We start from the raw sequence: 21,982 nt of genomic DNA on the forward strand, positions 1-21,982 counted from the left end.
AGAAAAAATTGAAAAGTTTAAAAAATTGAAAAATTTAAAATTGAAAAGAAAAAAAAGGCAATACCCAGACTGCTTCTGGGGGGGGGGGGGGAGCTGCACTGCTTTGCCGGCGGCCTTCCCCTCTTCCACCTTCTTTCCAGCGGCTCGGGGGAAGCTTGGGAGCAGCGGGTGGGCTGCGTGCCATTGCCCCATCCTCCTGAGCTGTTCTTAGGGGGGGGGGAAGCCGCTTCTTTGCTGGTGACCTTCCCTTTCCCACGAAGGCTCTGGGGAGGCTTGGGAGTGGCAAGCAGGCTGCGCACCGTTGCCCCACGTTCTCAGGCTGCTCTTGGGGGGGGGAGGCCGCCGGCAGAGCGGTGCAGCTTGGGAGCGGAGGGCAATGGCACGCATGCTGCTCCCAAGCCTCCCCAGAGCCGTTGGGGGAAAGGGAAGGTCATGTATATGAGCCACACTTTAACTTCTCGCTGTCAGAATTTGGAGAAAAAGTGCGGCTTCTATTCGGGCCAATATAATTGGCTCTGAGCAATCCACAGAGACATTCACAGAGGGGCTTCTGGTGGTTCCCGCACTGTGAGAAGCCAAGTTACAGGGAACCAGGCAGAGGGCCTTCTCAGTAGTGGCGCCCTCCCTGTGGAACGCCCTCCCACCAGATGTCAAAGAGAACAACAACTACCAGACTTTTAGATGATATCTGAAGGCAGCCCTGTTTAGGGAAGCTTTTAATGTTTGAGGCATTACTGTATTTTAATATTATTATTAATATTGTGTTGGAAGCTGCCCAGAGTGGCTGGGGAAACCCAGCCAGATGGGCGGGGTATAAATAAATTATTATTATTATTATTATTAATTCTACAGAGAAGTCAGCAATTAGCTGCATTAATTTACTAAACAATTTTGCAACTCTCTAGTTGGATTGCATCTGGGTTTCCCTCGATGCAATGATTAAGAAGTGCTATTGATGAGTCACATCATACCTCCATTTCCGTAGTTGTATAGCACCCATCAAACACCTGCAAGTAGGCCACAAAAAGCTGGACTGTATTGTCCTTCTGACTTTGTGGGTTTTGAACGGGAAGTGTCTGAAAAGCATCCTCTAAGATAATTAGTATGTAATGGCCAGGGGTTTGTAACTTTATAGCTCCTTGGGTCTTCTGATGTTGGCTCCTGCTAGCATTACAGAATGGGATTTATCCAGGATTGAATTTATGAACGACAATTCATCAAGAAACAAGACCTACCATTCTGTATCTTGGTTTAGCTATAATATAATTTTTCACTGGGAAATGGGCATCTTCTCTAGACAAATTGGTGTATCTGTTTTATTGCTTGTGCCTACTGTAGTGTCATGCACTTGCAGAATAGGTGCTGTTAAATAGATACATCTATATTCAGGGTATCCTCACTGTTTATAGAGAGGAGTCTAAAAATACTTTCATTTTCCCTGCTCAGTGGGATGTTCTGCTTCAGATGCTATAGAATGATGGGATTTAAATAGTTTTATGGCACTTCTCTGTGTTACACATGGGGTGAAAGGGAGAATACCATGTATAATAGATGAACACTTCTGAATGCATTTAAACCATAGCAGGGTAGGGAATGATTTCAAAGTCTGATTTTTCAAACTTCTTGACCATTTCATTTCTACTTCCATTTAAACCTCTGCACCCTACAGTAATGCCTGGGGGTTCAATATATCTTTTCCACTTGCTTGTTAACGGAGCACACACTTTACATCCGATGGAAGCAGATGTGCATTGTAACTCCTTCCAAAGGCCATGCGTGGGAGCTCAGTGGCAACCCATATAGATGATTTGGGTATTACGCAGAAGGAGAGACTACAAAACGACAAGTGACTTATATTCCTGTTTCTTTCTTTCAGCCCTTAAATAATTTTTATGTTAGGGAACCTGTAGCTCTGCAAAGCACAAATACTATTCTTGGTTTTATTTGTATCCCACCTTTCTTCCAAGAAGCTTAAGGCCCCCTGCCCCATTTTATTCCACTCAACAGTCCTATGAAGGAGGTTAGGTGGAGATATAGTGACTGACCCAAGATTGACCCATTTGGTTTCCAAGCTGAATTGGGATTTGAACCTGTGTCTCCCTAGTTCCAGCTTGACACACTAACTAGGGCCGGGCGATATATTGATATATCGTCCAAAACCGGTTTGAAGTCTATATCAGTTGCATTGTTTTTGACCTGGCAATATATTGTGAATCATGATGTGTGTGAGAGTGTGCTATGCGAAAATCACAATGTGGAGAAAACCGCGAAGTCAGCCAATGCCTCTACATAGCTCCGTCCTTATTTAAGACATTGTGATATACCAGTATATTGTGATGTTTAGCTGATGATATATCGCCTTAACACTAACCACCACAACATGCTTCTTATCATGTTAGCTGTCAGTGTTCCTGTGAAGGGTATAGAAGGATTGTGACGCAGCCTGCACAATAAAAGTCCTGTAGAGATGACAGAGTCTGCGTGTTAGTACTGGATAGGAGCAGAACAGAGTGAATTCCAAGGACTAGCATTGTCCTAAGAGCCAAGACTGTTTGGTTAAAACAGGTACAAGTCCATGATTGAAAAGCAAGAGGCGATGTAAATTTGAACAGGATATGAGTACATCCATTGTAAGCTGTGGTTGCTTTCTCCCTAATCAGACAGTTTAATTATGGCATCAGCACAGTGTGGGAAGGATCAAACAGTCATTCTTTTTTCTTTTTTTTCTTTTGGAAGTTTACCAAAAGGTATGGAGTGTGGGAGAAATCATGAAGTCTGTGTGTTTACAAGTGGGTGGAAGGTCAACAATGTCGTATTCTTTGAGTAGGTGGAGTTCATGCAGGCTGAGGAATGAGAAACAATGCTTCCCAAACAGAAGCCAGTTTGACTTTCCAGACAGGAATTTGACTGCTTCACTAACTTGAAGGACATAGTCTGCAACTGTGTTTTCCTCTTAAAAATTCATAGTCGTTACTTATTTCCACTATGGTGTCCTCTGGATTGCTTCACCCAAGTGATTGATGTACTCAGAGGACTGGAACTCTTAGAAAGAAGAACCTGGACTCAGATGATGCTTAGTAGATAACAAGGTTTATTTGGCTGTTCCCTACACGCAGACTTATGGGCTTCCTTCCAGAATCCCCTTTCTGCCTACTGTAAGTCCTGGGACTGCTGACCCTAGAGCAGGCATGGCCAAACTTGGCCCTCCAAATGTTTTAAGACTACAGTTCCCATTATCCCTGACCACTGGTCCTGTTAGCTAGGGATGATGGGAGTTGTAGTCCCAAAACATCTGGAGGGCCAAGTTTGGCCATGCCTGCCCTAGAGCATTCTGAGATCCTGATCTAAATCAATGGCATAAATGCATACCCAAGGCCTCCATTGTCTTGTTGCAAACCCTTCTGGTGGTCTCATGTCAACAGTGGCCGTGTCCAAGAAGTGGACGTGGCCACATTCACTTGCGCACACCTGTACTCCCTCCCCCAACATATCACAGTGCCTGCACACACTCTGCCCACAACAATTTCTCTCTAGTTTGCAGATCTGCCCATGGTCCTCTGAAGAAAGATTGGCTGCCCAGTGCTTCAAAATGTGAATACCGTAGGAAAGAATTGCGCCACTGGTTGGATTTTAAAATGAATTTCCATTCCTGCATCTGAGGTTTCTTAGCCGATAGTTGAAGCAACGGGTAAATGCTGGAGGTCCTAGCCTGAGCATCCTCCTCCATACTTGTTTCCCACCTGGGAAGAGCTTTTTTTCATTGGCTTCAGCGTTCTGCTTTCTTTAGTTGCCAAGAGTAAAAGGATGTGCTATGCAGCAAAAGGTCACTCCCCACCCCCACCAAATCCCTACACTGTGCAATGATTAAGCTCATGTCTGGCAAAAGCAAAACTTAGCATAGCTTTGGCCCGTGTAATTGTAAAACGTTCTCAGCCACCTGCTGGCCCATGATCGGCACTAAATGGAAGCAGAAATCTAGCACACCAAATTGGTTAAATGAACAGAATAATGTGCTGCTTTGTTACATGCTGGGAGTTTGAAGGAAAAAATGAGGGGCGTTCAAAAATGTTTGTGCACACCCCACCTGCAGTCTGGATGGGATATTCTGGTCTAACATCTCAGGAGTCTGGCATCTCATTCTGCTGCTGCCTGTGTAGGCCAGGCCACTGTCACATCCTGTGATGGGGAGTTCCACAGTCACAGAAACTATCCTTCTGTTTGATGTAAACATGTCTTGCTAGTTCAGATATTCTGTCATATATTAAGGATGCTGGGCAATCAAATTAACCTGGTACAATTTAAAGAGCATTTAAGTTGCTTTTGCTTAATTCCAAAAGGGTCAACTGCAATGTGAAAAGGGGCTTAATTAATGAGAGTATGACTGTATATACATCACACATTTAAAGCCACCCCCCCAAAAAAAAAGAATCCTGGGAACTGGAGTTTATTAAGGGAGCTGGGAATTGTAGCTCTGCGAGGGGTGGATTACAGTTCCCAGGATTCTTTTTGGGGGAAATGTGCTTTTAAGTGTGCTTTAGATGTACAGCCGTGTACAAACAGCCTAGCTCTTATAATTCCAGGACTTGGTTGTCCAGAAAACTACAGTGTAAACTATGTTATTGTCTTACTATGGATGGCCTAATCATGGCACATTTATCAACAATGTTAACAACACTGAGACAATTTAGCAGTAGTCTCCAAAATGCACGTAAGTTGCAGGTAGCTATGCTGATGTGTTAGGGGGACAAATGAAAAAGTATTAGACCAACTAAAACATCACTGCTTTTAACATTTTAGTTAGTGCTAATAAAGGTATTTTTCTAGTGTTAACTGTGGAAGCTGTTTTAACATGGGTGGTAATACCAAGATGCCTTGTTTTGTCTTCATTTATATCAGTTATCAACCACCATTGATAATAAAATTGCATTAATTAATTGCTACCTTTATAGTTCCTATCAAAATGCTTGCCCTACTTGATCATTAATTGTAGATACCATTAAAGGTGATTTAAAAACAACAAAACTAGCAAATGACTTAATTAGAACAGCCCATTTGGTTTTAATGTTGATAATAACAGATTTAATTACAATGACCCAAGGAGTTGCTTTTTTTCTTTTGGTTCCAGAAATGAAGTGTTCTGCTCTGGAATCCCAGGCTTATTTCACTTCTTGACTGATGATCAACCACAGTGCTTGTCCATTTATTTTAAGCTATCAGACAAAGGAATACCAAGATATATCAAAACAGGCCAAGTCTTGGCTGCAAGATCACAGTTGCTGTCGCATTGCTTTTATCAGCTGCTGTTTCTGACAAAGTGCCTGTGTATTTTCTGCTTTCATTTTCTCAAGGAATTCTGCACACAATTCTTTTGAGTGGAACCGAAGAAACAAAGTAATACTATATGATGTGTGTTGAAAATTGATTAGTCAAAAGTCCAGAATTTATACACTGGTGACATTTTTCTGCTTTGATGTCAGAGAGGGCAGAAAGTGCACATTCACCTCTCACTCTAACCTTCTGGAAAGCTTGTGCCAAATTTCAAACATCAATAAGGAGGTTATTTTTTTCAACAGAAAAAGAAATCTGAGATGTTACTTACTGTTTCAATTCAGATATCACACCAAACCATGATTTGCACAAACCACCATTCAGAACCTTAGCTATTATGCAGACAGAGCTGCTTGTTCTACATGTTTCTGTGGTGCGGTAGCACCCAGGGATGAAAACACTACCCTAATTATGATTTCTCAGCGCAGGTATCATTCCTAACCATTGTTAGCATGAACCATAGCTTGCAAACCAAACGACGGTTTCTGATTCTGGTTTGGCAACTGGTCACCATCAAGGAGTTCTCCGTTCAAATAGCGCACCATCCAGTAGTTAAATGAGATGTCGAGCTGTTATTTCCATCTGAGAAGCAATGATGCCTGTTAAGATCATCACCCTGTGGGTTGAGTCAAAAGAAGATCTAAATTACTGGGCATGCTCATACCAAAGTAAACAATCCTTCAAATCTGGGATGGGGAATCTGCTCCTCCAGATGTTGCTGGACTACAACTCTCATCATCCCTGACCAGTGGCCATGCTGAGTGAGGTTGATGGGAGATGGAGTCCAGAAAGTTTAATATTTTATCTACCCATCCTTCCTTATAAACAGGTAGTAGCAAAACTTCCTGTTGAAACAAATACTGTGCCACACTAATGGCATGTGAGCACTTTGACCGTCGGAATTTGCATCTAATGCAGCAGCTAATATAAGAAGAGCCTCACTGGAGAATACCAAATGCCTGTCTAGTCCAGCGTCCTGTTTTCCATAATGGCCAACCAGATGCCTATGGGAAGTCCTCAAACAGGACAGGCAGCAGCAACTTGTATGTAGAGACCTGCAGCCTTCAATACTGGAGATCGTATGTCGCCATTATGGCTATTCGTCATCAATAGCATTACTCATCACCATCCAGTGTATTGTAAATGATAGAGTGTTGGAATCTGAGCTGAGAGACCAGGGTTTGAATCCCCATTCGGCCACAAAGTTCACTGGCTGACCTTGGGCCAGTGACTTACTTCACAGGGGAATGGGGAATGGAAAACTGTGTATATCACCTTGAGGAAAGGCAGCATATAAAATGTAATAAAATAAAATAATAATTAATTTATTTGTCTAATTTCCCCTTTAAAGATATGCACGTGGTCTTGGCCTTCACCACACCTATGTGATCCCATAGTTCAACTATGCACTGTGTGTGAAGAAATACAGTCGTACCTTGGTAGTCGAACACCTTAGTTGTCAAATCGGCTCTTGAATGTTGCAAACTCAGAAGTGTGTGTTCCGGTTTGCAAACGTTTTTTGGAAGCCGAATGTCTTCCGCGGCTTCCGATTGCCTGCAGCCAACCGGAAGCCACGCCTTGGTTTTTGAACCATTTAGAGAATCGAATGGACTCCTGGAACAGATTAAATTCGAGAACCAAGGTGCGACTGTACTTCATTTCATTGATGTTGCCTTTCCCAGCTTTCAACTTTATTGGATAACCCCATGTTATGAGAGGAGAGAAGCTTCTCTCTATTTACTTTATAAACCTCTAGCACCCTCTCTCTTACAAGCCTATTTTTAAAAAACTAAAAAGGTCCAGTTGTCACTTCTGCCAGTCATTTTGTCATCTATAATATGTGTACACATAACAGGTTGTATATATGAGATCTTGAGACTGACTGAGTGAGCGAGTAAGTAAGTGGTTAAATTAAGCAATCAGACGTAACGATGAAATCCATTGCTTTGCTGGCTCGGGGCTGTCATGAGTTCATAAGTGTTAGAAGTGAGTCAGAAATGAAAACCAACCCATCAGCAGACTTGCCTGTGATGCCTAGGAATTGTTTTGTTTCACCAAAGCTCTGCGGGTAGCATTCTGCCAGTGGAAATGCAGCTGTTCCCAGTTTCAGATGCTAGGCTGTGAAAATACTTTCAGGTCTTTGCTATAAACAAGGAGCTGATTTTTATGATATCTAAAATGCACTTGATATATGCACATCCTAGGGTTAGACTGTCCTATTTGCCCTACACAACTGGAGATAGACAGATTTCAAAACGGGAACACTGGAAGCTGTTAAAGAGGAAAACGCAAGCAGATGCTCCGAGTCAGGTATAGCGAAAGCTTTTGAGCTTTGGCTGATTATTGTTTAGAAGATGGCTGGTACCTTCCTTCTGATGTTAAAATATTATTTCAAATTAGCCCAAATCTGTAAAACATGGAAGGACCCTCAGGTGATTATATTAATGCAAATTGGAGCTGATGCAAATCCCTTCTCCTAAATATCTGTTTTGCTGGAGCATCTTACACACAGCTGGTTCCAGCTACTCAAAGTGCTTATTTGCACACACAGATGGTGCACCCAAATAAACTGAAGTAGCCAGGAGTAGCCCGGTCATCTATGTCACCTCACCCAGTGCTGATAGCAAGGCCCGGATGTGTAGTAAGGTCCTTTATCTGGCTTCTCAGTTGCCATGATGCCCAGCATTGGGCTGCCTGATGATGTGATGAGTCATTATTACACATTTGCATGATAAGGATTCCAGACTTACCACGTACAAGAAAGGATGAAGAATGGGAAATAACAGGCATTTGCGCCAAGGGTTCATTGGAAGAAAACAGGTAAATGACCACAACACCCCTTTTGGAAGGGGAGAAAATGCATGGGAGAAATATAGGAGCACTGGAAGTGCATCTCTTTGCTCCACGCCCACCCCACCCTCGGAAAAAAGCCACAGGACATTATTTTTAAAATATAGGAAATAAGTGCTACTAACTATTATATCTCAAATTCTGTTATTTTAATATAATTGGAGCAGGATCCAGTGCCCTTCTAGTCCAAAAGGTCAGCTGCATGATTAGATATTTTCTCCTACTTTCTCCTTCCCAAAGTGTTTTTTTTAAACAATAAATTGTGCTCTCTGCCTCTCATCATGCAACAAAGGAGGAAGGTGTTTCTTGTGAGACAATCTCTGGGAAGCTGAAGAGAGGCCAGAGATGGAGGGGTTGGAAGCGAGAGAGGAGAACAGGATTATTTTACATCTCTTATGACTCAGTCAGATGACTCTTGCTGGCATCAAGGAGAACAAGAGAAGCCGGCTCAATGAAAGAGAGCAAATTATTTTGTCCTTCCAAGACCACAGGATTCAGACAATGGGAGTAGAACTCAAAGTGAAAAATTGCCAGAAGTTCAGGGACTGCCTGTTGAGATGCTAGCTCTCCTCTCTCTTAGTTTGGCACTTACACAGAAAATCAGAAGAGCATGAAAAGCACTTGTCAATGCACCATCACCACAGAGGAGCCCTGCAGACTAGACTTCAGGGTGCTTCACCAAATCTGGGGAAGGGGCAGATTTTTCTCAACGCTGCCAGGGCCAACCCAAGACATGCATGAGGCAAAGGACAAGATGACACACACATGCCCCTTTAGCCTGACTCCACTGGCAATTGAATATTACTTCAACACTGGGAAACAGGATAATGCCCTCCCACCACACCTGAGGGGAGAAAGCAGGCGGCTCAGGGTACGCCATAGGGCACTGCTCTCCCCATCATCCTAGCAGCTGCCACCTAAGATGGCTGCTTCACCCTGCCTAATGGTAGGGCCGGTATTTCTTTCTTGCTCTTGTTGACTTGTTCCATTTACCTTTGATTTCAGAGTGTGTGCTATGCAAAAAATAGAAAAGGAAAAGAGGCCAAATCTTTTACTGATTCTTCAGGATTCTTTACGTGAAGGTTAAAAAGAATCAGGAGTGTTTTGTGGAACCTTAAAAGCTAACAACATTTATTATGGCATAAGGCAAGCTGTCATGAATAACATTTCATGCATCTGGTGAAGTAGACTCTGAAAACATATACCAAGGGTAGGAAACCTGTGGCCCTCCAGATGTTGTTGGCCTCAAACCCTAGTCCACCCTAGCAAGCATGGCCAATGATCAGGGATGATGGGAGTTGTAGTCCAACAGCGTTTGGAGGGTCACAGGGTCACCAACACTGACTTATACCATAATAAATTTGCTGGTTTTTTAAGGTGCCACAAAACTCTCCCTTTGTTTTGCTGCAACAGACTAGCCTGGCTGCTTCTCTGGAAATTAAATTAAAGCGTTATGCAACAAAACTTATCTTGCTCCTGCACCTTGTCTTTGATATCATGGGGCTTCTCTTCGTATATTAGGTATTTTAGCTGCATTAAGTGAATACCTAAAATGTGGAATATGAATGTAACATAGGCATGGTTCGCATATAATGGTAAGCCGAAGTATGACTTACTAGGACCACGCAAACATTCCGGCTCCCCGATAGGAGCTCACACTCGCTTTGTTCTCCTTGTTCTTTTAGCTCATTATGGCACAACAGCAAAGCCAAGGTTTGACTTAGCATGTCGTCCCAAATTGGGCTTAATATTTAAGCTCTCTCCTCCTTAGCTATAATCCGTAGCCAAGAACAAACCTCCCTGCGTTCTCCCCAGGAGCCAGCAGGTTCGCACATTCATGCTAAGCCACAATTTGGAGCAGTGCTGCGTGTGAATGTGGCCAAAAACATGGTGTGTCTTCCATACGGGCATAATTTGTCTCGGGATTGGTTAAAGCACTCTGCTCGAGCATACACGTAGTAGCAAAGAACAAAAAAATGGTTTGCTGCTACGTAATGTGTGTGGTGACCCTCCATAACTCTTCTACCTTATTCTAGCAGGAAGGGATGATTCCAAAGCTTTACTATTTGGCAACCCAAGTCAACTACCTACAATTGCAACACTTTTTGCTGTTGCTGCTTTAGCTCATCCTTTTCCAGCTGTACTTCGCCATTGTTCAATCTGGACTCCTGCCAGGTGCTTTCTGTTTCTCTGCTTTCGTAGAACTATAGCAGTTTGCCCCCACACGCATTCCCGCTAGCTTTGAATAAGAGTTTACCAGCCCATCATGCCCAGGAGTATTCTCAGCAGAGCTCCCTAACCCTGAAATTCTTCCTCTTGTTTGGAATGAAAATTGAGATTATTACAAGTTTAGGTGCCAATATTGTGCCTGTGTGGTCTGAATTAATCAGCCTAGGTGCTCAAAGCCTGCAGTTCCTGTTGGCGGGTGTTCAGAAGTTGATTACTTTAACCTCTTAACTCCTGATGAAACTGTGGTTGATTGATGAAATGGACTTTTTATTCTTAGTAAACATGGAGCAGCAGCCGATCTTGTAAACATGGAGCAGCAGCCGATCTTGGGGTGGGGCATCATCACACGCAACATACCAGGAAGAATAGGGAGCATTTGATGGTGTGTGTCCCGTCCCTCCCATCCACACTCCAGAGTTCTCAAGCAGCAATGTGAGAAAGTGTTTCACATTCCAGAAAGGAAGTGTTCGTGTGCTAAAGAGCCAGTGTGGTGTAGTGGTTAAGAGCGGTAGTCTCATAATCTGGGGAACCGGGTTCGCATCTCCGCTCCTCCACATGCAGCTGCTGGGTGACCTTGGGCTAGTCACACTTCTCTGAAGTCTCTCAGCCCCACTCACCTCACAGAGTGTTTGTTGTGGGGGAGGAAGGGAAAGGAGAATGTTAGCCGCTTTGAGACTACTTCGGGTAGTGATAAAGCGGGATATCAAACTCTTCTTCTTCTTCTTCTTTGTACAAACAAATAAATTATTTTTTGGAAAAAGCCAGTCTTTTGAATGGACATTCTCTGATGGTACTCATCATTGCTGAGCCGCTTCTGAGCTGAGCTGAGAACTTTCCCATCACTGTGGCTTCAGAACAGGTGGAAGTCAAAGACCCCTTTCAAACTTGAAAAGTAGAGGAGGGCAGCAGTACTACTGTGCCAAGTTGCTCAGATATTATTCAGTCAATATTTTTTCACTGCAATTCTGGATTGCCCCGGACCCCCTTCCCCTCATTGCAGTTCCATGTACATTTACCTGGGAGTCAGCTCCACTGGACAGGCGACTTAGCTCCTCAGTGGAGATGCACAGAATCGCTCTGTCGCCAAAACTCTTCCTTTCTCCGGTTTATGATCCGGCAAGCCTGCCAAGATTGTAGCAGGAGTGCACTCATTTATCTATTTTTGTCTATTTTAGTTTCCAATTCTATCTCAGCCTAGCTAATTTTCTCCAAGCTTATTGCTTGACATGCTTTTTAGCGTCGTCTTTTACAGATTTCACAAAGGCTGCAATTATGAATCTTAATTTAATTCTGCTTGGGATTTGCCAGATGCTTTTCCTGCACGAGGCTCCCATTCCTTAAGAACGCACAAACAAGGAGAGGTTCCAAGAGATACTCTTCCTTCTGGCGTTAGTTTTGAAGTGGTGGGTGGAAGCACCTGTAAAAGGTCTTTGTGGGGCACAGCTGTGCAAAATGTACCCACGTAACTTAGAAATGGGCATCCCGTGTTTTCTACTGCTTAGCAGTTTGAACAGGTGATAATATTCCACAGACAAATGGGCACTTGAAAGAGTTACATAATATGTTTGACTTTGAAAGTGTCCATCATTAAAGAGCCTTTTCCAACCCATGCCCCTCCAGATGTTTTTGGACTCCAACTCCCATGACTGAGTCATTGGTTGGGTAAGGCTTTTTTAAAATACAGTGGTACCTCAGGTTAAGTATTTAATTTGTTCCGGAGGTCCATTCTTAACCTGAAACTGTTCTTAACCTGAAGCACCACTTTAGCTAATGGGGCCTCCCGCTGCCGCCGCACTGCCGGAGCACGATTTCTGTTCTCATCCTGAAGCAAAGTTCTTAACCCGAGGTACTATTTCTGGGTTAGTGGAGTCTGTAACCTGAAGTGTATGTAACCCGAGGTACCACTGTATAATGGAACATGATTCTGGGGAATGTTAATATTTATAGAAGTGCTGTACAACAACCAAGAACTCTCTCCTCATAGCAGTGGAGGAAGCTGCTTAGGTGTCTGGGGCAGCGCACCCAGGGGTGGGGCGAGGGCGGGTGAGCCTCCCATAGGGGCGGGGCACATTGCGGGGCCTCCAGAGTCTGCCTGCCTCCTCGCACTCAGCCGCCCTACAGCTGGGGGGCAGGCAGTGGGCAGACCGTTTGGGCAGCACAGAGCCTGCGCGCACCCAAGCCACCGCGTCTCTCCCAGGAGAGACACGTGGCTCAAGCGGGCTGCACGCCCCGCAGTGAGTGCTGCCCAGCATTTTGTCACCCCCCTCAGTTTCCTCCGCCCCTTTCTCCTGAGCAGCTTTGCAATACTTTTTGCTCAACAGGTGCCAATGTACCTTTGAGTAGGCCTGTGCGAGTGGTTTGATGCATGGATACCAAAGAAGGATGTAAAAAATGCCGGAATGGCCAGTTCCTAATTCTTTGCTAAAGAAAGGGGCAAATGTACAACGCAGCCTATAAAAACCCCACTGCTGTTACAGACGCAGGTCAGACACTGCAGCAATGAGAGGTCGTCTTCGCCAGGAAAGCATTCATTCATTATGTATACAAAAGACAGCATATGTCAGTTTGGCAAGAACCTCCTGTCAGTCCACCTGCCGATGAAGGCACAGGGGGCAGGTATCCAAGTCTCCCGGCTAACTCCCCTGCCTAGGCCAAGAACCAAGTTTCCCAAACCTACAGATAAGCACAACATTAAAGCAAGCCAATTAGCATACATCAAAGCAAGTGTGAATAAACTTATTGAGCTCATCCTTGCAGCAACTACCAATTAGTCTTGAGGTTACCTTAAGTACCAAGATGGCGTTTGCAGGCCTTCCAGGTTCAACATACCAGTCAACCCAGTTCTTGTCGATTTCCTTGACATTTGGGGCAAAACTTCCATTTCACAGCAAATCTACACATTTCATCCTGCAAGTTTGATTTACTCAACTGTAGTAGAGTTGCCAACATTTTTATCGACACCTGTTTCTGTGTCTCTCTTACTGCAGTGTGACCTGATTAGTGGACAGTAATGCTTATTAGTTGTCTCCATGCAATGGGCATTTTCACCAGTAGATTTTCTGTATAGCAAGCTGCTGTTAAGTGCATAGGGGAAGGACAGAGCGTTTCTTAACTGGTCATGTGGCAAGCAACCCTAAAAGTAAGGTGGCATTTGCCAAAGTTCTTGACTTACTAAGCCATATTAGCATCATTTTCATGTCATAGTAAACCATACTATGGATTACTGGGAGTGCACAGCACAGCAGCAAAGCCAAGATTTAGCTTAATGTGCCATTCCAGCTGGGAACTGCAGTTAAGGCCAGTCCTCCTTAACCATGACCTGTAACCATAAGACAAATCATAAGACAGATCACGGTGAAAGAAGAAGCGATCTCAACCACGATCCTGGTTTCTGACAACACGCTAAATTTAGCTGCTGTGCTGCACTGTGCTAAAAGGCCAGGAAAGAGCAAAGTGAGTGTGAGCTTATCTCTGGGCATCAACCCGTTTGTGAGGACCCAGTAAGCCATAGCTCCTGCTTTGTGCTTCCCCTGGCAAGAACAGATACTGTGAATAAACCAGGAAAGGGATAGGTTTTCTTTATATCTAAACAATGGCTCATGCTTTATTTTACCCAGCAAACCACAATTGCTAGCTAGCCTTAAACCATGTTTTGCTGTTGGCTTGCTGAACATGGTTTGTTAAGGTGAAACAAGCAATGATCCTGAGTTCAGTTGTAATGCTAATTTATCCCCTTCCTAGTTTTTCTGGCTTCTTCTGCCAGAGAGGAGCAAAGTGGGAGCAATTCAGAATGCTGGTGATGACTTAAAGCCACCAGGGATATGGGACTCCAGGTGTTGTTGGACTCCAATTCCCATGAGCCCCAGCTAGCACAGCCAGTGGGTAGGGATGATGAGAGCTGTAGTCTAGCGACATTTTGAGGGTCAATGTTTTCTCAGCCCTGCCTTAAGAACTGTCTGAACCCATTTCAGAGACCCTGTTAAAATGTCTACCTTTAAAAGCCATTCGATCAGTGGGCCTTTTCAGTGGTGGCCCCACAATTATGCAATCCAATTCCAAGTAAAGCCAGGTGAGCCTTTTTCCTTTGCCAGCTTTAAATGGGCCTTTAAAGACCCATATTTTCATCGTCACCTTTGTGGGGCTAATCCAGGTTACCAGATACTGTTCTTTAGAGCTAAAGGTAAAGGGACCCCTGACCATTAGGTCTAGTCGTGACTGACTCTGGGGTTGTGGCGCTCATCTCACTTTATTGGCCGAGGGAGCCAGTGTACAGCTTCCAAGTCATGTGACCAGCATGACTAAGCCGCTTCTGGCAAACCAGAGTAGTGCACAGAAACACTGTTTACCTTCCCACCAGAGCAGTACCTATTTATCTACTTGCACTTTGACGTGCTTTCGAACTGCTAGGTTGGCAGGAGCAGGGACCAAACAACGGGAGCTCACCCCGTCGCGGGGATTCGAACCGCCGACCTTCTGATTGGCAAGTCCTAGGCTCTGTGGTTTAACCCACAGCGCCACCTGTGTCCCGTTCTAGATGAGTTGTTTTGCTGGCATGTTATCTTGTATGTTCCTGGGATGATGGACTTAGCTATTTTAATAATAATAATAATAATAATAATAATAATAATAATAATAATAATAATAATTTAATTGATTGATTAATTATATTACTGGTTTTACTGTTGGATTTCATGCATGGTTGTAAACAGCTTTGAGAGCTGATTTTGCCTTTTTTCCTTAAAAAAAAAAAAGGTCCAAAAGCCTTTTAATCAAATAATTAAATAAACGTGGCTGAGAAACCTGAGCTACTTATTTGCATACAGATATTGTCCGGAAAGAGCTTTGACTCAGAACTCAGGATTTCTGTAGGCTAGAATTACTGTCCTCCCAGGGCTCACTATCAGTAACGCTGCCTGGTGGAAGAGCAGCTTCATGGCACTGGATGGAAAAGAACTAGGTTAGAATCTCACCCTCGGGCAAACCCATCACCTGTTGGGGGCCTCACTGAGAGAGAGGAGAGAGAGAGAGAAAGAGAAGCTCAGGGGGCTATTTCGGCAACAGCCGCTGAAGCCGACAGCCGCTTTTGAAAGTACTGCCCACTAGTCTGCTGAAAACTTTCTGACTGTTTCACGCAGTCTCTCCCTGCCCTCCTGGAATGTAGTTCGCTTTTGAAAGGAACTTTGTACTGTCAAGGAGGAGGATAGATTTTCCTCACTGGGGGTGGGGGGAGGCTGCTGGGGTTTCCCCCCCCTCTTGGTAGTTTTCTAAGCTGCATGTTTTTTTGGCTTTTGAATCAAAAGCTTGTGCAGTTTTGAAAGTAGGCAGGGACAATGGAGGAAGCTGAGAGCCAGAAACCTGAGCCGCTCCTGGCTTGTCCGAGAGACAGCAGACAGATGAAGGGTGAGTAACAGAATCATGCGTAGATGGAGTTGCAGTCAGCCTGTCCCTCATTGCTGCTTTTTATATCTTCATGACAGATTATATGGAGCAGATACTTTATATATTATGCTGCGGCTGACTGTTTTTTGTCTGTTTCTTACATCTGACTTTCTCTTGGGAAATACTTTTCTAGCAGAAAGAAAGCGAAGAGCATAAGGGTTCAGAGGTTGGGTTTTTTTTTTGGTTTTGGTTTTGATGCAAACATTTTACGAAACACAAAGCAATCTATGAAAAGGGAGGGTGTTGTCCCCCACAGTCAAGGGAGGCCAGCCTTCTAATATTATGTTCTCCAACAATGCATGAAGAGTAAGCTTCCTCCTCATTTAGTTCAAGTGAGGATTTCATTTTTGAGCTCAAGTTTTGAAACTCAGCAAACCGCTCAGAGTTTAGTGCTATTCCATGGGAAACACACGAGTGTGTCTTGGAATGCAGCCAGAAATTATGGACACAGCTTTCATGTCAGGGCAGATTTGGTGCTCTGCATACCAGTTTCACTCTGTTTTGTCTTGGATATGGTGCAAACCACATGCTTTATAAGAACAAACATTTTGGATTGGGCAGCAAGATATTCCTAATTTGAATCTGAAGTGTTTGTAGAAAGTGTGTGTGTGTGTTTGTGTGTGTTTGTGACTTGTTATTATCAGAGCTAAGCCCTGATGACTTGACAGGGAAGACAGATCAGAAATGGTTTGTTTATTCATTCATTTATATTACAGCTTTTGTGTAGCATTTTCTGTCACTGGTAGCCTAAAAGTGATGGAGTATCAATACAAATAATAAAATGCAATTAGTAAGGCAAATTTGGGCTAGGCTCCTGAAGGAGTAGCAAAACTGAGCAAACTCTGGCACGTTGGTCTTCTGCAGTGGTGGGTCAGGAGCTAACTCCCAGGTCACAGCCAGATCTGTGGTGGGTTGCAACAGCCACTCTGCCACCATGGAAATATATGGCTAAAACAAATAAGAAATGGTCCCCCAAAATTCATGTTTGGGTTAAAGGTGCGTCCTGGGTCAAAAAAAAAAAGGGGGGGTGTTGGAGGCTGCTCTAATAGTTGACCAGAGCTGTGTTCAAGACTAACCCAGGTGCCTTTACAATGGGTGACATTGAACTATGCTCTGGCTGTGTGATGTGATATATAAATATAATAAATTAACTTTCTCTGGCCTATTGGTCCTTGTTGTGACTTGCCTCCTTGCAATTTCCTGCTTTGGGCAAAGCTGGGTGACAGTGACACACACTGGTGATTGCCAATTCTGCAGACCCACTGTGAGTGCGAAATATGCCCCTTATATACCTGGCCCTTCTCCCTCGTGTTTCCAGTAGAGGTAGTACGTCAGATCATTTATAATGCCTGAAGTCAGCCTAACATATTTGATTTGGACTATATGCCAGCAATTGGGAACCTCTGGTCTGTGGGCCTCATTGGGTGCCGTTTGGCCCGGGAGGCTGTTTTGAGCAAGCAACACCCACCTGCCCCACGCCTTAGCATCATACATGACATCAAGCATGCGGCAGGTGAAGGCGTGGCTCCTTACCAAAAACAGGTTGCCGGCACTTGCAAAAAGGCACAGCGCTTTGGAAGTGCTGCTGGTCATCGTTGCCTGCATAGTTTGGTTCCTTTTGCCACAGTGCTTTGAGTTCATCCAAATGCTCAATGCTGCTGGGTTACCCAGTAGACAGACTAAGTATGTGCTTAGGGCAGGGACACAAATAAAAGAGAGAATATTTCTCAATTTTATGGAACTCCTTTCCAGTTGAGCTCAGACAGGTCCCCCCCCCACTGAATTTTCTCTGCCTACTGAATATTTTGTTACCCCAGCAGGCATTTTAATAGAAGTTCTTTTGCTTTTTGAATTGTAAACTGCTTAGAGACTGTTGTAAAGCGGTAAATAAATTGCTTAAATAAAGATATTATGGTAGGTGAGCAGGGCAGTCTCATAGGGCCAGGGCCACTTCTCTCCTTCTGTTCTATGCAGACTTATTTACAGTATCTATAGCTGACCTCTTCACTGAATATCTTCAGTAACAAAGCGAGGAGTTTCATGTATATAATGCAACACTTTCCAGAGCTCAAACCGTGGAATATTTAGGCACATATTGTGGGAAGTCCTCGCATTCTCACTGCCATTCTTAGCCAAATAGATTCAGCTTGATTGATTGCTTACTGTTGTTTTTACATTTTCTGAGAGAACAACTGTTATTTTTATGTGTGGGATGGAAAGAGTTTCCAACTGTTCAAAGCAAAATAAAGAGATCGCATTGTAAGCTTCGTAAAGGCAGTTTCACAACTTCTACTCCGTTTCGTGGATGTGTAGTAAACAAACATATGCTTAAATCCAAACATTCCTGAGCCTGGGAACGAACTAAACTTGGTGCAGTGGAATGTCAAATAGGCTGCAGTGTAATAACAGGGAGCATCTATAGTCTTGGAAGCTGTACTGTATATGAAATTCCTACTTGATGGCGCCAAGTGCCTTCCATCAACTTCAGCTGGTGGTCCAGCTGCGCCCCTGTCTGGAAAGGGATAGCCCAACTTCTTCCGCCTCTGAGAACCTCTAGGTTAAATTGCTGCAATGTGTTATATGTGGAGCTGCCTCTGAAGATGGTTCAGAAACTTTTCAGCTGGCACAGAATTTGGTGGCAAGGTTGTTCACCAGGGCAAGATAGTTTGAGCATATAACACTGATCCTAGCATTACTAAAAATCAGGAATAACGTTCTGACTGTTTGACAGTGCAACAGACTCCCATGAGAGGTAGTGGACTCTCTTTCCTAGGAGGTTTTTAAGCAGAGGTTGGGTGGCCATCTGTCATGCATGCAGTCCTTTTTTTTACAGCGGGATGCTCAGTTCCAGCACCTCTCAGGTGGGCACCGTTGCTATTCTAAGAGAACAAGGGAGGTGTTCATGGTGAGTTCTGGCACCTCTTTTTCTAGAAAAATAGCACTGCATGCGTGTTACGTACTAACTTTGGATCCTAGAACAATAGGCAAGTAGGATCCTAGAATGCAACAACTGATTGGCTTGTAGGAGAAGACCAATCAGGCTCCAGGAAGAAGTTAATCAGCCTATTAGGCTGGTAGGATTGTAGAATGCAACAACTGATTGGCCTGCAGGAGAAGACCAATCAGGCTCCAGGAGGGAAGCAGAATCAGCCAATCAGATGGGACTCATTGTGTAAATAATGTACAGTGGGCGCTCGGGTTGCGAATGTGATCCATGTGGGATGCATGTTCGCAACCCACAGCGTTTACAACCCGCACCTGCGCACCTGAGCACATGCGGGTTGTGATTCAGTGCTTCTGCGCATGCATGACCGCTGAAACCCGGAAGTAACCCATTCCGGTACTTCCGGGTTTCGGTGGTCCATAACCCAAAAAAACACAACCTGAAGCGTCTGTAACCCGAGGTATGACTGTATATAAAAGCCTGAGGCTTGGGGAGCAATTCAATCACTGTTTTACAAGCTGCAATAAAGAGCATGAAATCACTACAAGACTCTGAGTATATTTCAATGCGTATGATATTGGGTGTGGGGCTGGTGGACATGGTTTGTGGGAACAGGCCACACTGGGGCCCACCAGTGAATTAATGTCACCAGGCATTGATTCAACACAGCTTCACCTGAGTCAGATGATTAAGGAGATGCTTAACCAGGCCAAGGAAAGGAAAATCCAAAGGGATTTCTCCCCTGTATAGAGACATTAACTGTGCAGAGGAAAGGTCAAGTCTGAAGCAGCCTTTGTAGATTTTGATTAGGTGTTTCTGAGTTGCTGCGCAGACAAAAGCCACAGAATTAGCTGTCAGTGTGAGCATTCAATGTGACACTTTAGATCAGGAGTGGAGAATTGGATACAGCTAGTCAGCTGGATCCTTCCTTTCCCCATCTTGCGTGGGCCAACGTTTAGGGGCGGACAGGGCACACACCATTGTGACATCAGGCGGCAGCTTAAAAGGGGCTCATTTTTTAAGTCCATTTCAGGCACACTTTCGGCACAAACCACTTGCAAACGGACTTCAAAGTGGTAACAACCATGCTTTTACCTGACGTCAGGGATGGGGCAAGTGGATGTGGTTTGGAGGAAATGACTTCAAGGGCCAAATTAAAGGGTGCTGCTTAATTAGGCCCACAATCTGGAGGTTCCCAACCCCTGCTGTAGTTACATGGGACCCCCAGGAAGTTTCCACAATGAACTTGTTGGCATAACATGCCGTTGGCTTAAAATGAGGAAAGGTGAACTAGATACTTGAATGACTGCAATGCCAGCAAGCCAACAAGCCTTTTGATTTGTCACTGTAAGCTCAGCAGACAAAGAAAAAAATCCCCACATTTAAGATGCACCACATTAAAGCATGAACTTTTAGCTTTTTTCCTTTGGTGATCTGGCATGGAGCTTGGCAGTCTCCAGGAGCACTGCAGCCTGGGACTCTTATCTTAGCAGCATGCTATGGTAGAATTCTCCCCCTCCCTTGACTTTTCAGACAGGATTGTCCTCAAATTATTGAGATTGGATGTTTTTGTAATTATGTTACACATGGAAAATATTTCATCCTCCAACAGCCCCTCAGCATGTGTGGCAGCGGCTGTACTCTAAACCCCCCTAACTATATAACAATTTAATATAAAGTGCTCAGGAATGCTGACTGGCTTTTAAAGTGTTTAGCAGATCCAAATCTCTCTGCCCTTGAATCTCGTCTTTGAGCCGATTGAGAAATAAAATACCTAGGGTTGAATTCATTGGTACCCCTCTATTCCCAGAAGCACTTTTGAGCCAGTGGACTCCTTTGCTAGCAAGAAAAGGAGGGGAGCCCTCCATAGCCCTCTGAGGCTCCTAAAACTCTGCTCCAGTGGGTTGGGGAATTCTCCAGAGCAGTGTGGAAGGTTGATGGAGGCCTGCAGGACAAAGGGGGAGCTGGCATCTTAGTTATTGTCATGGGTCTATTTTTTTATTATATTTCTGTTGAGTCCTTCCTCCCAAAGGAGCCCCAGGTAGCAAACAACAAAGCAGCAAAACAATTAATTAATTAATTAATTAATTAATTAAGAATGTATGAAAAGGCACATATCATCACAGCTAATGATTTCCTGAGGTCCAACGCTGAGGGCCTTCTGGCGGCTCCCTCGCTGCAAGAAGCCAAGTTACAGGGAACCAGGCAGAGGGCCTTCTCGGTAGTGGCACCCGCCCTGTGGAACGCTCTCCCTCCAGATGTCAAAGAGAAAAATAACTACCAAACTTTTAGAAGACATTTGAAGGCAGCCCTGTTTAGGGAAGCTTTTAATGTTTAATAGGTTATGGTATTTTAGTGTTTTGTTGGAAGCCGCCCAGAGTGGCTGGGGAAACCCAGCCAGATGGGCGGGGTATAAATTATTATTATTATTATTATTATTATTATTATTATTATTATTATTATTATTATTATTTCCAGGTTGGTAGGACCAGTATCTTCTGGCCACTAAGTCTCTGATTGAACAGGAATGCTTTTAAATTTTTTCTGAGTGTTAATGAAGGAGACAGGCACATTTCACTGAGGTGGGCATTCTGCAGACCTGGGATCTGCCACTAAGAAGACCATGCCATAGGTCAGCATCTACCAGGCAGCCTCCAGCAGGGACTCTTGTACTACCAAGGACTCCCTTGCTGAGTGTGGAGCCCAAGATGGTTTATATTGGCGTGGGGGTGGGGGAGGTGCCCTCAGTGAAATAATGTGCTTTGAGGTCAAAAGCAGTAGCATTATGGGATGTGAAGGAATAACTGACACAGTTGAACTCTACAAGTTCTCTGCTGCTAGTGTGGGAAGCTGCCGTGTAGATTTGTCGATTGATGTAAATATTGGCTGGAGAAGTCAAGGAGTGTGCTAAAACTGCCAAATATGTCAAAAGCAAAGGAAAATATTTCACAGGGGGACATTATGGAAGTGGTGTTAATAAAGAGAAAACAGCTTCTATAATAGTCGGATGCACAGGTGAATCATTTGAAAGAAGTGCTGGTGTCACCAGTAAGAGCCTGGGAGATAAATCAGACAGTCTCTGTTGCTAATCTCTCCTCTGCCTTGAACTCATTAGGTAGCCTTTAGGCAAGACACACACACTCTCAGCTTCAGCCCCTGCACCTACAATATAGGGGATGATAGTACCAACTT

At 44.1% G+C, this 21,982-nt stretch overlaps 1 protein-coding gene across 22 annotated transcripts in view; it reads left to right on the top strand.

The window, feature by feature from the left end:
• KIAA1217 overlaps window positions 1-21,982 on the top strand; it is a 371,747-nt gene that overhangs the window by 165,276 nt on the left and 184,489 nt on the right. For 7 of the 22 annotated variants that reach the window (XM_083579203.1, XM_083579207.1, XM_083579206.1 and 4 more), the window contains exon 1: window positions 15,419-15,807. The exons of 13 other annotated variants lie outside the window; for them this stretch is intronic. In XM_083579203.1, coding sequence (XP_083435329.1) covers window positions 15,738-15,807 — 70 coding nt within the window. In that variant the 5' untranslated portion in view covers window positions 15,419-15,737. Of the gene's footprint in view, window positions 1-15,303; window positions 15,808-21,982 lie in introns of those variants that run through there. 2 more of the 22 variants (XM_083579166.1, XM_083579186.1) reach the window with 2 other exon arrangements.

Source organism: Podarcis filfolensis, assembly GCF_964270895.1.
Source record: "Podarcis filfolensis genome assembly, chromosome: 12".
Taxonomy (NCBI): domain Eukaryota; kingdom Metazoa; phylum Chordata; class Lepidosauria; order Squamata; family Lacertidae; genus Podarcis; species Podarcis filfolensis.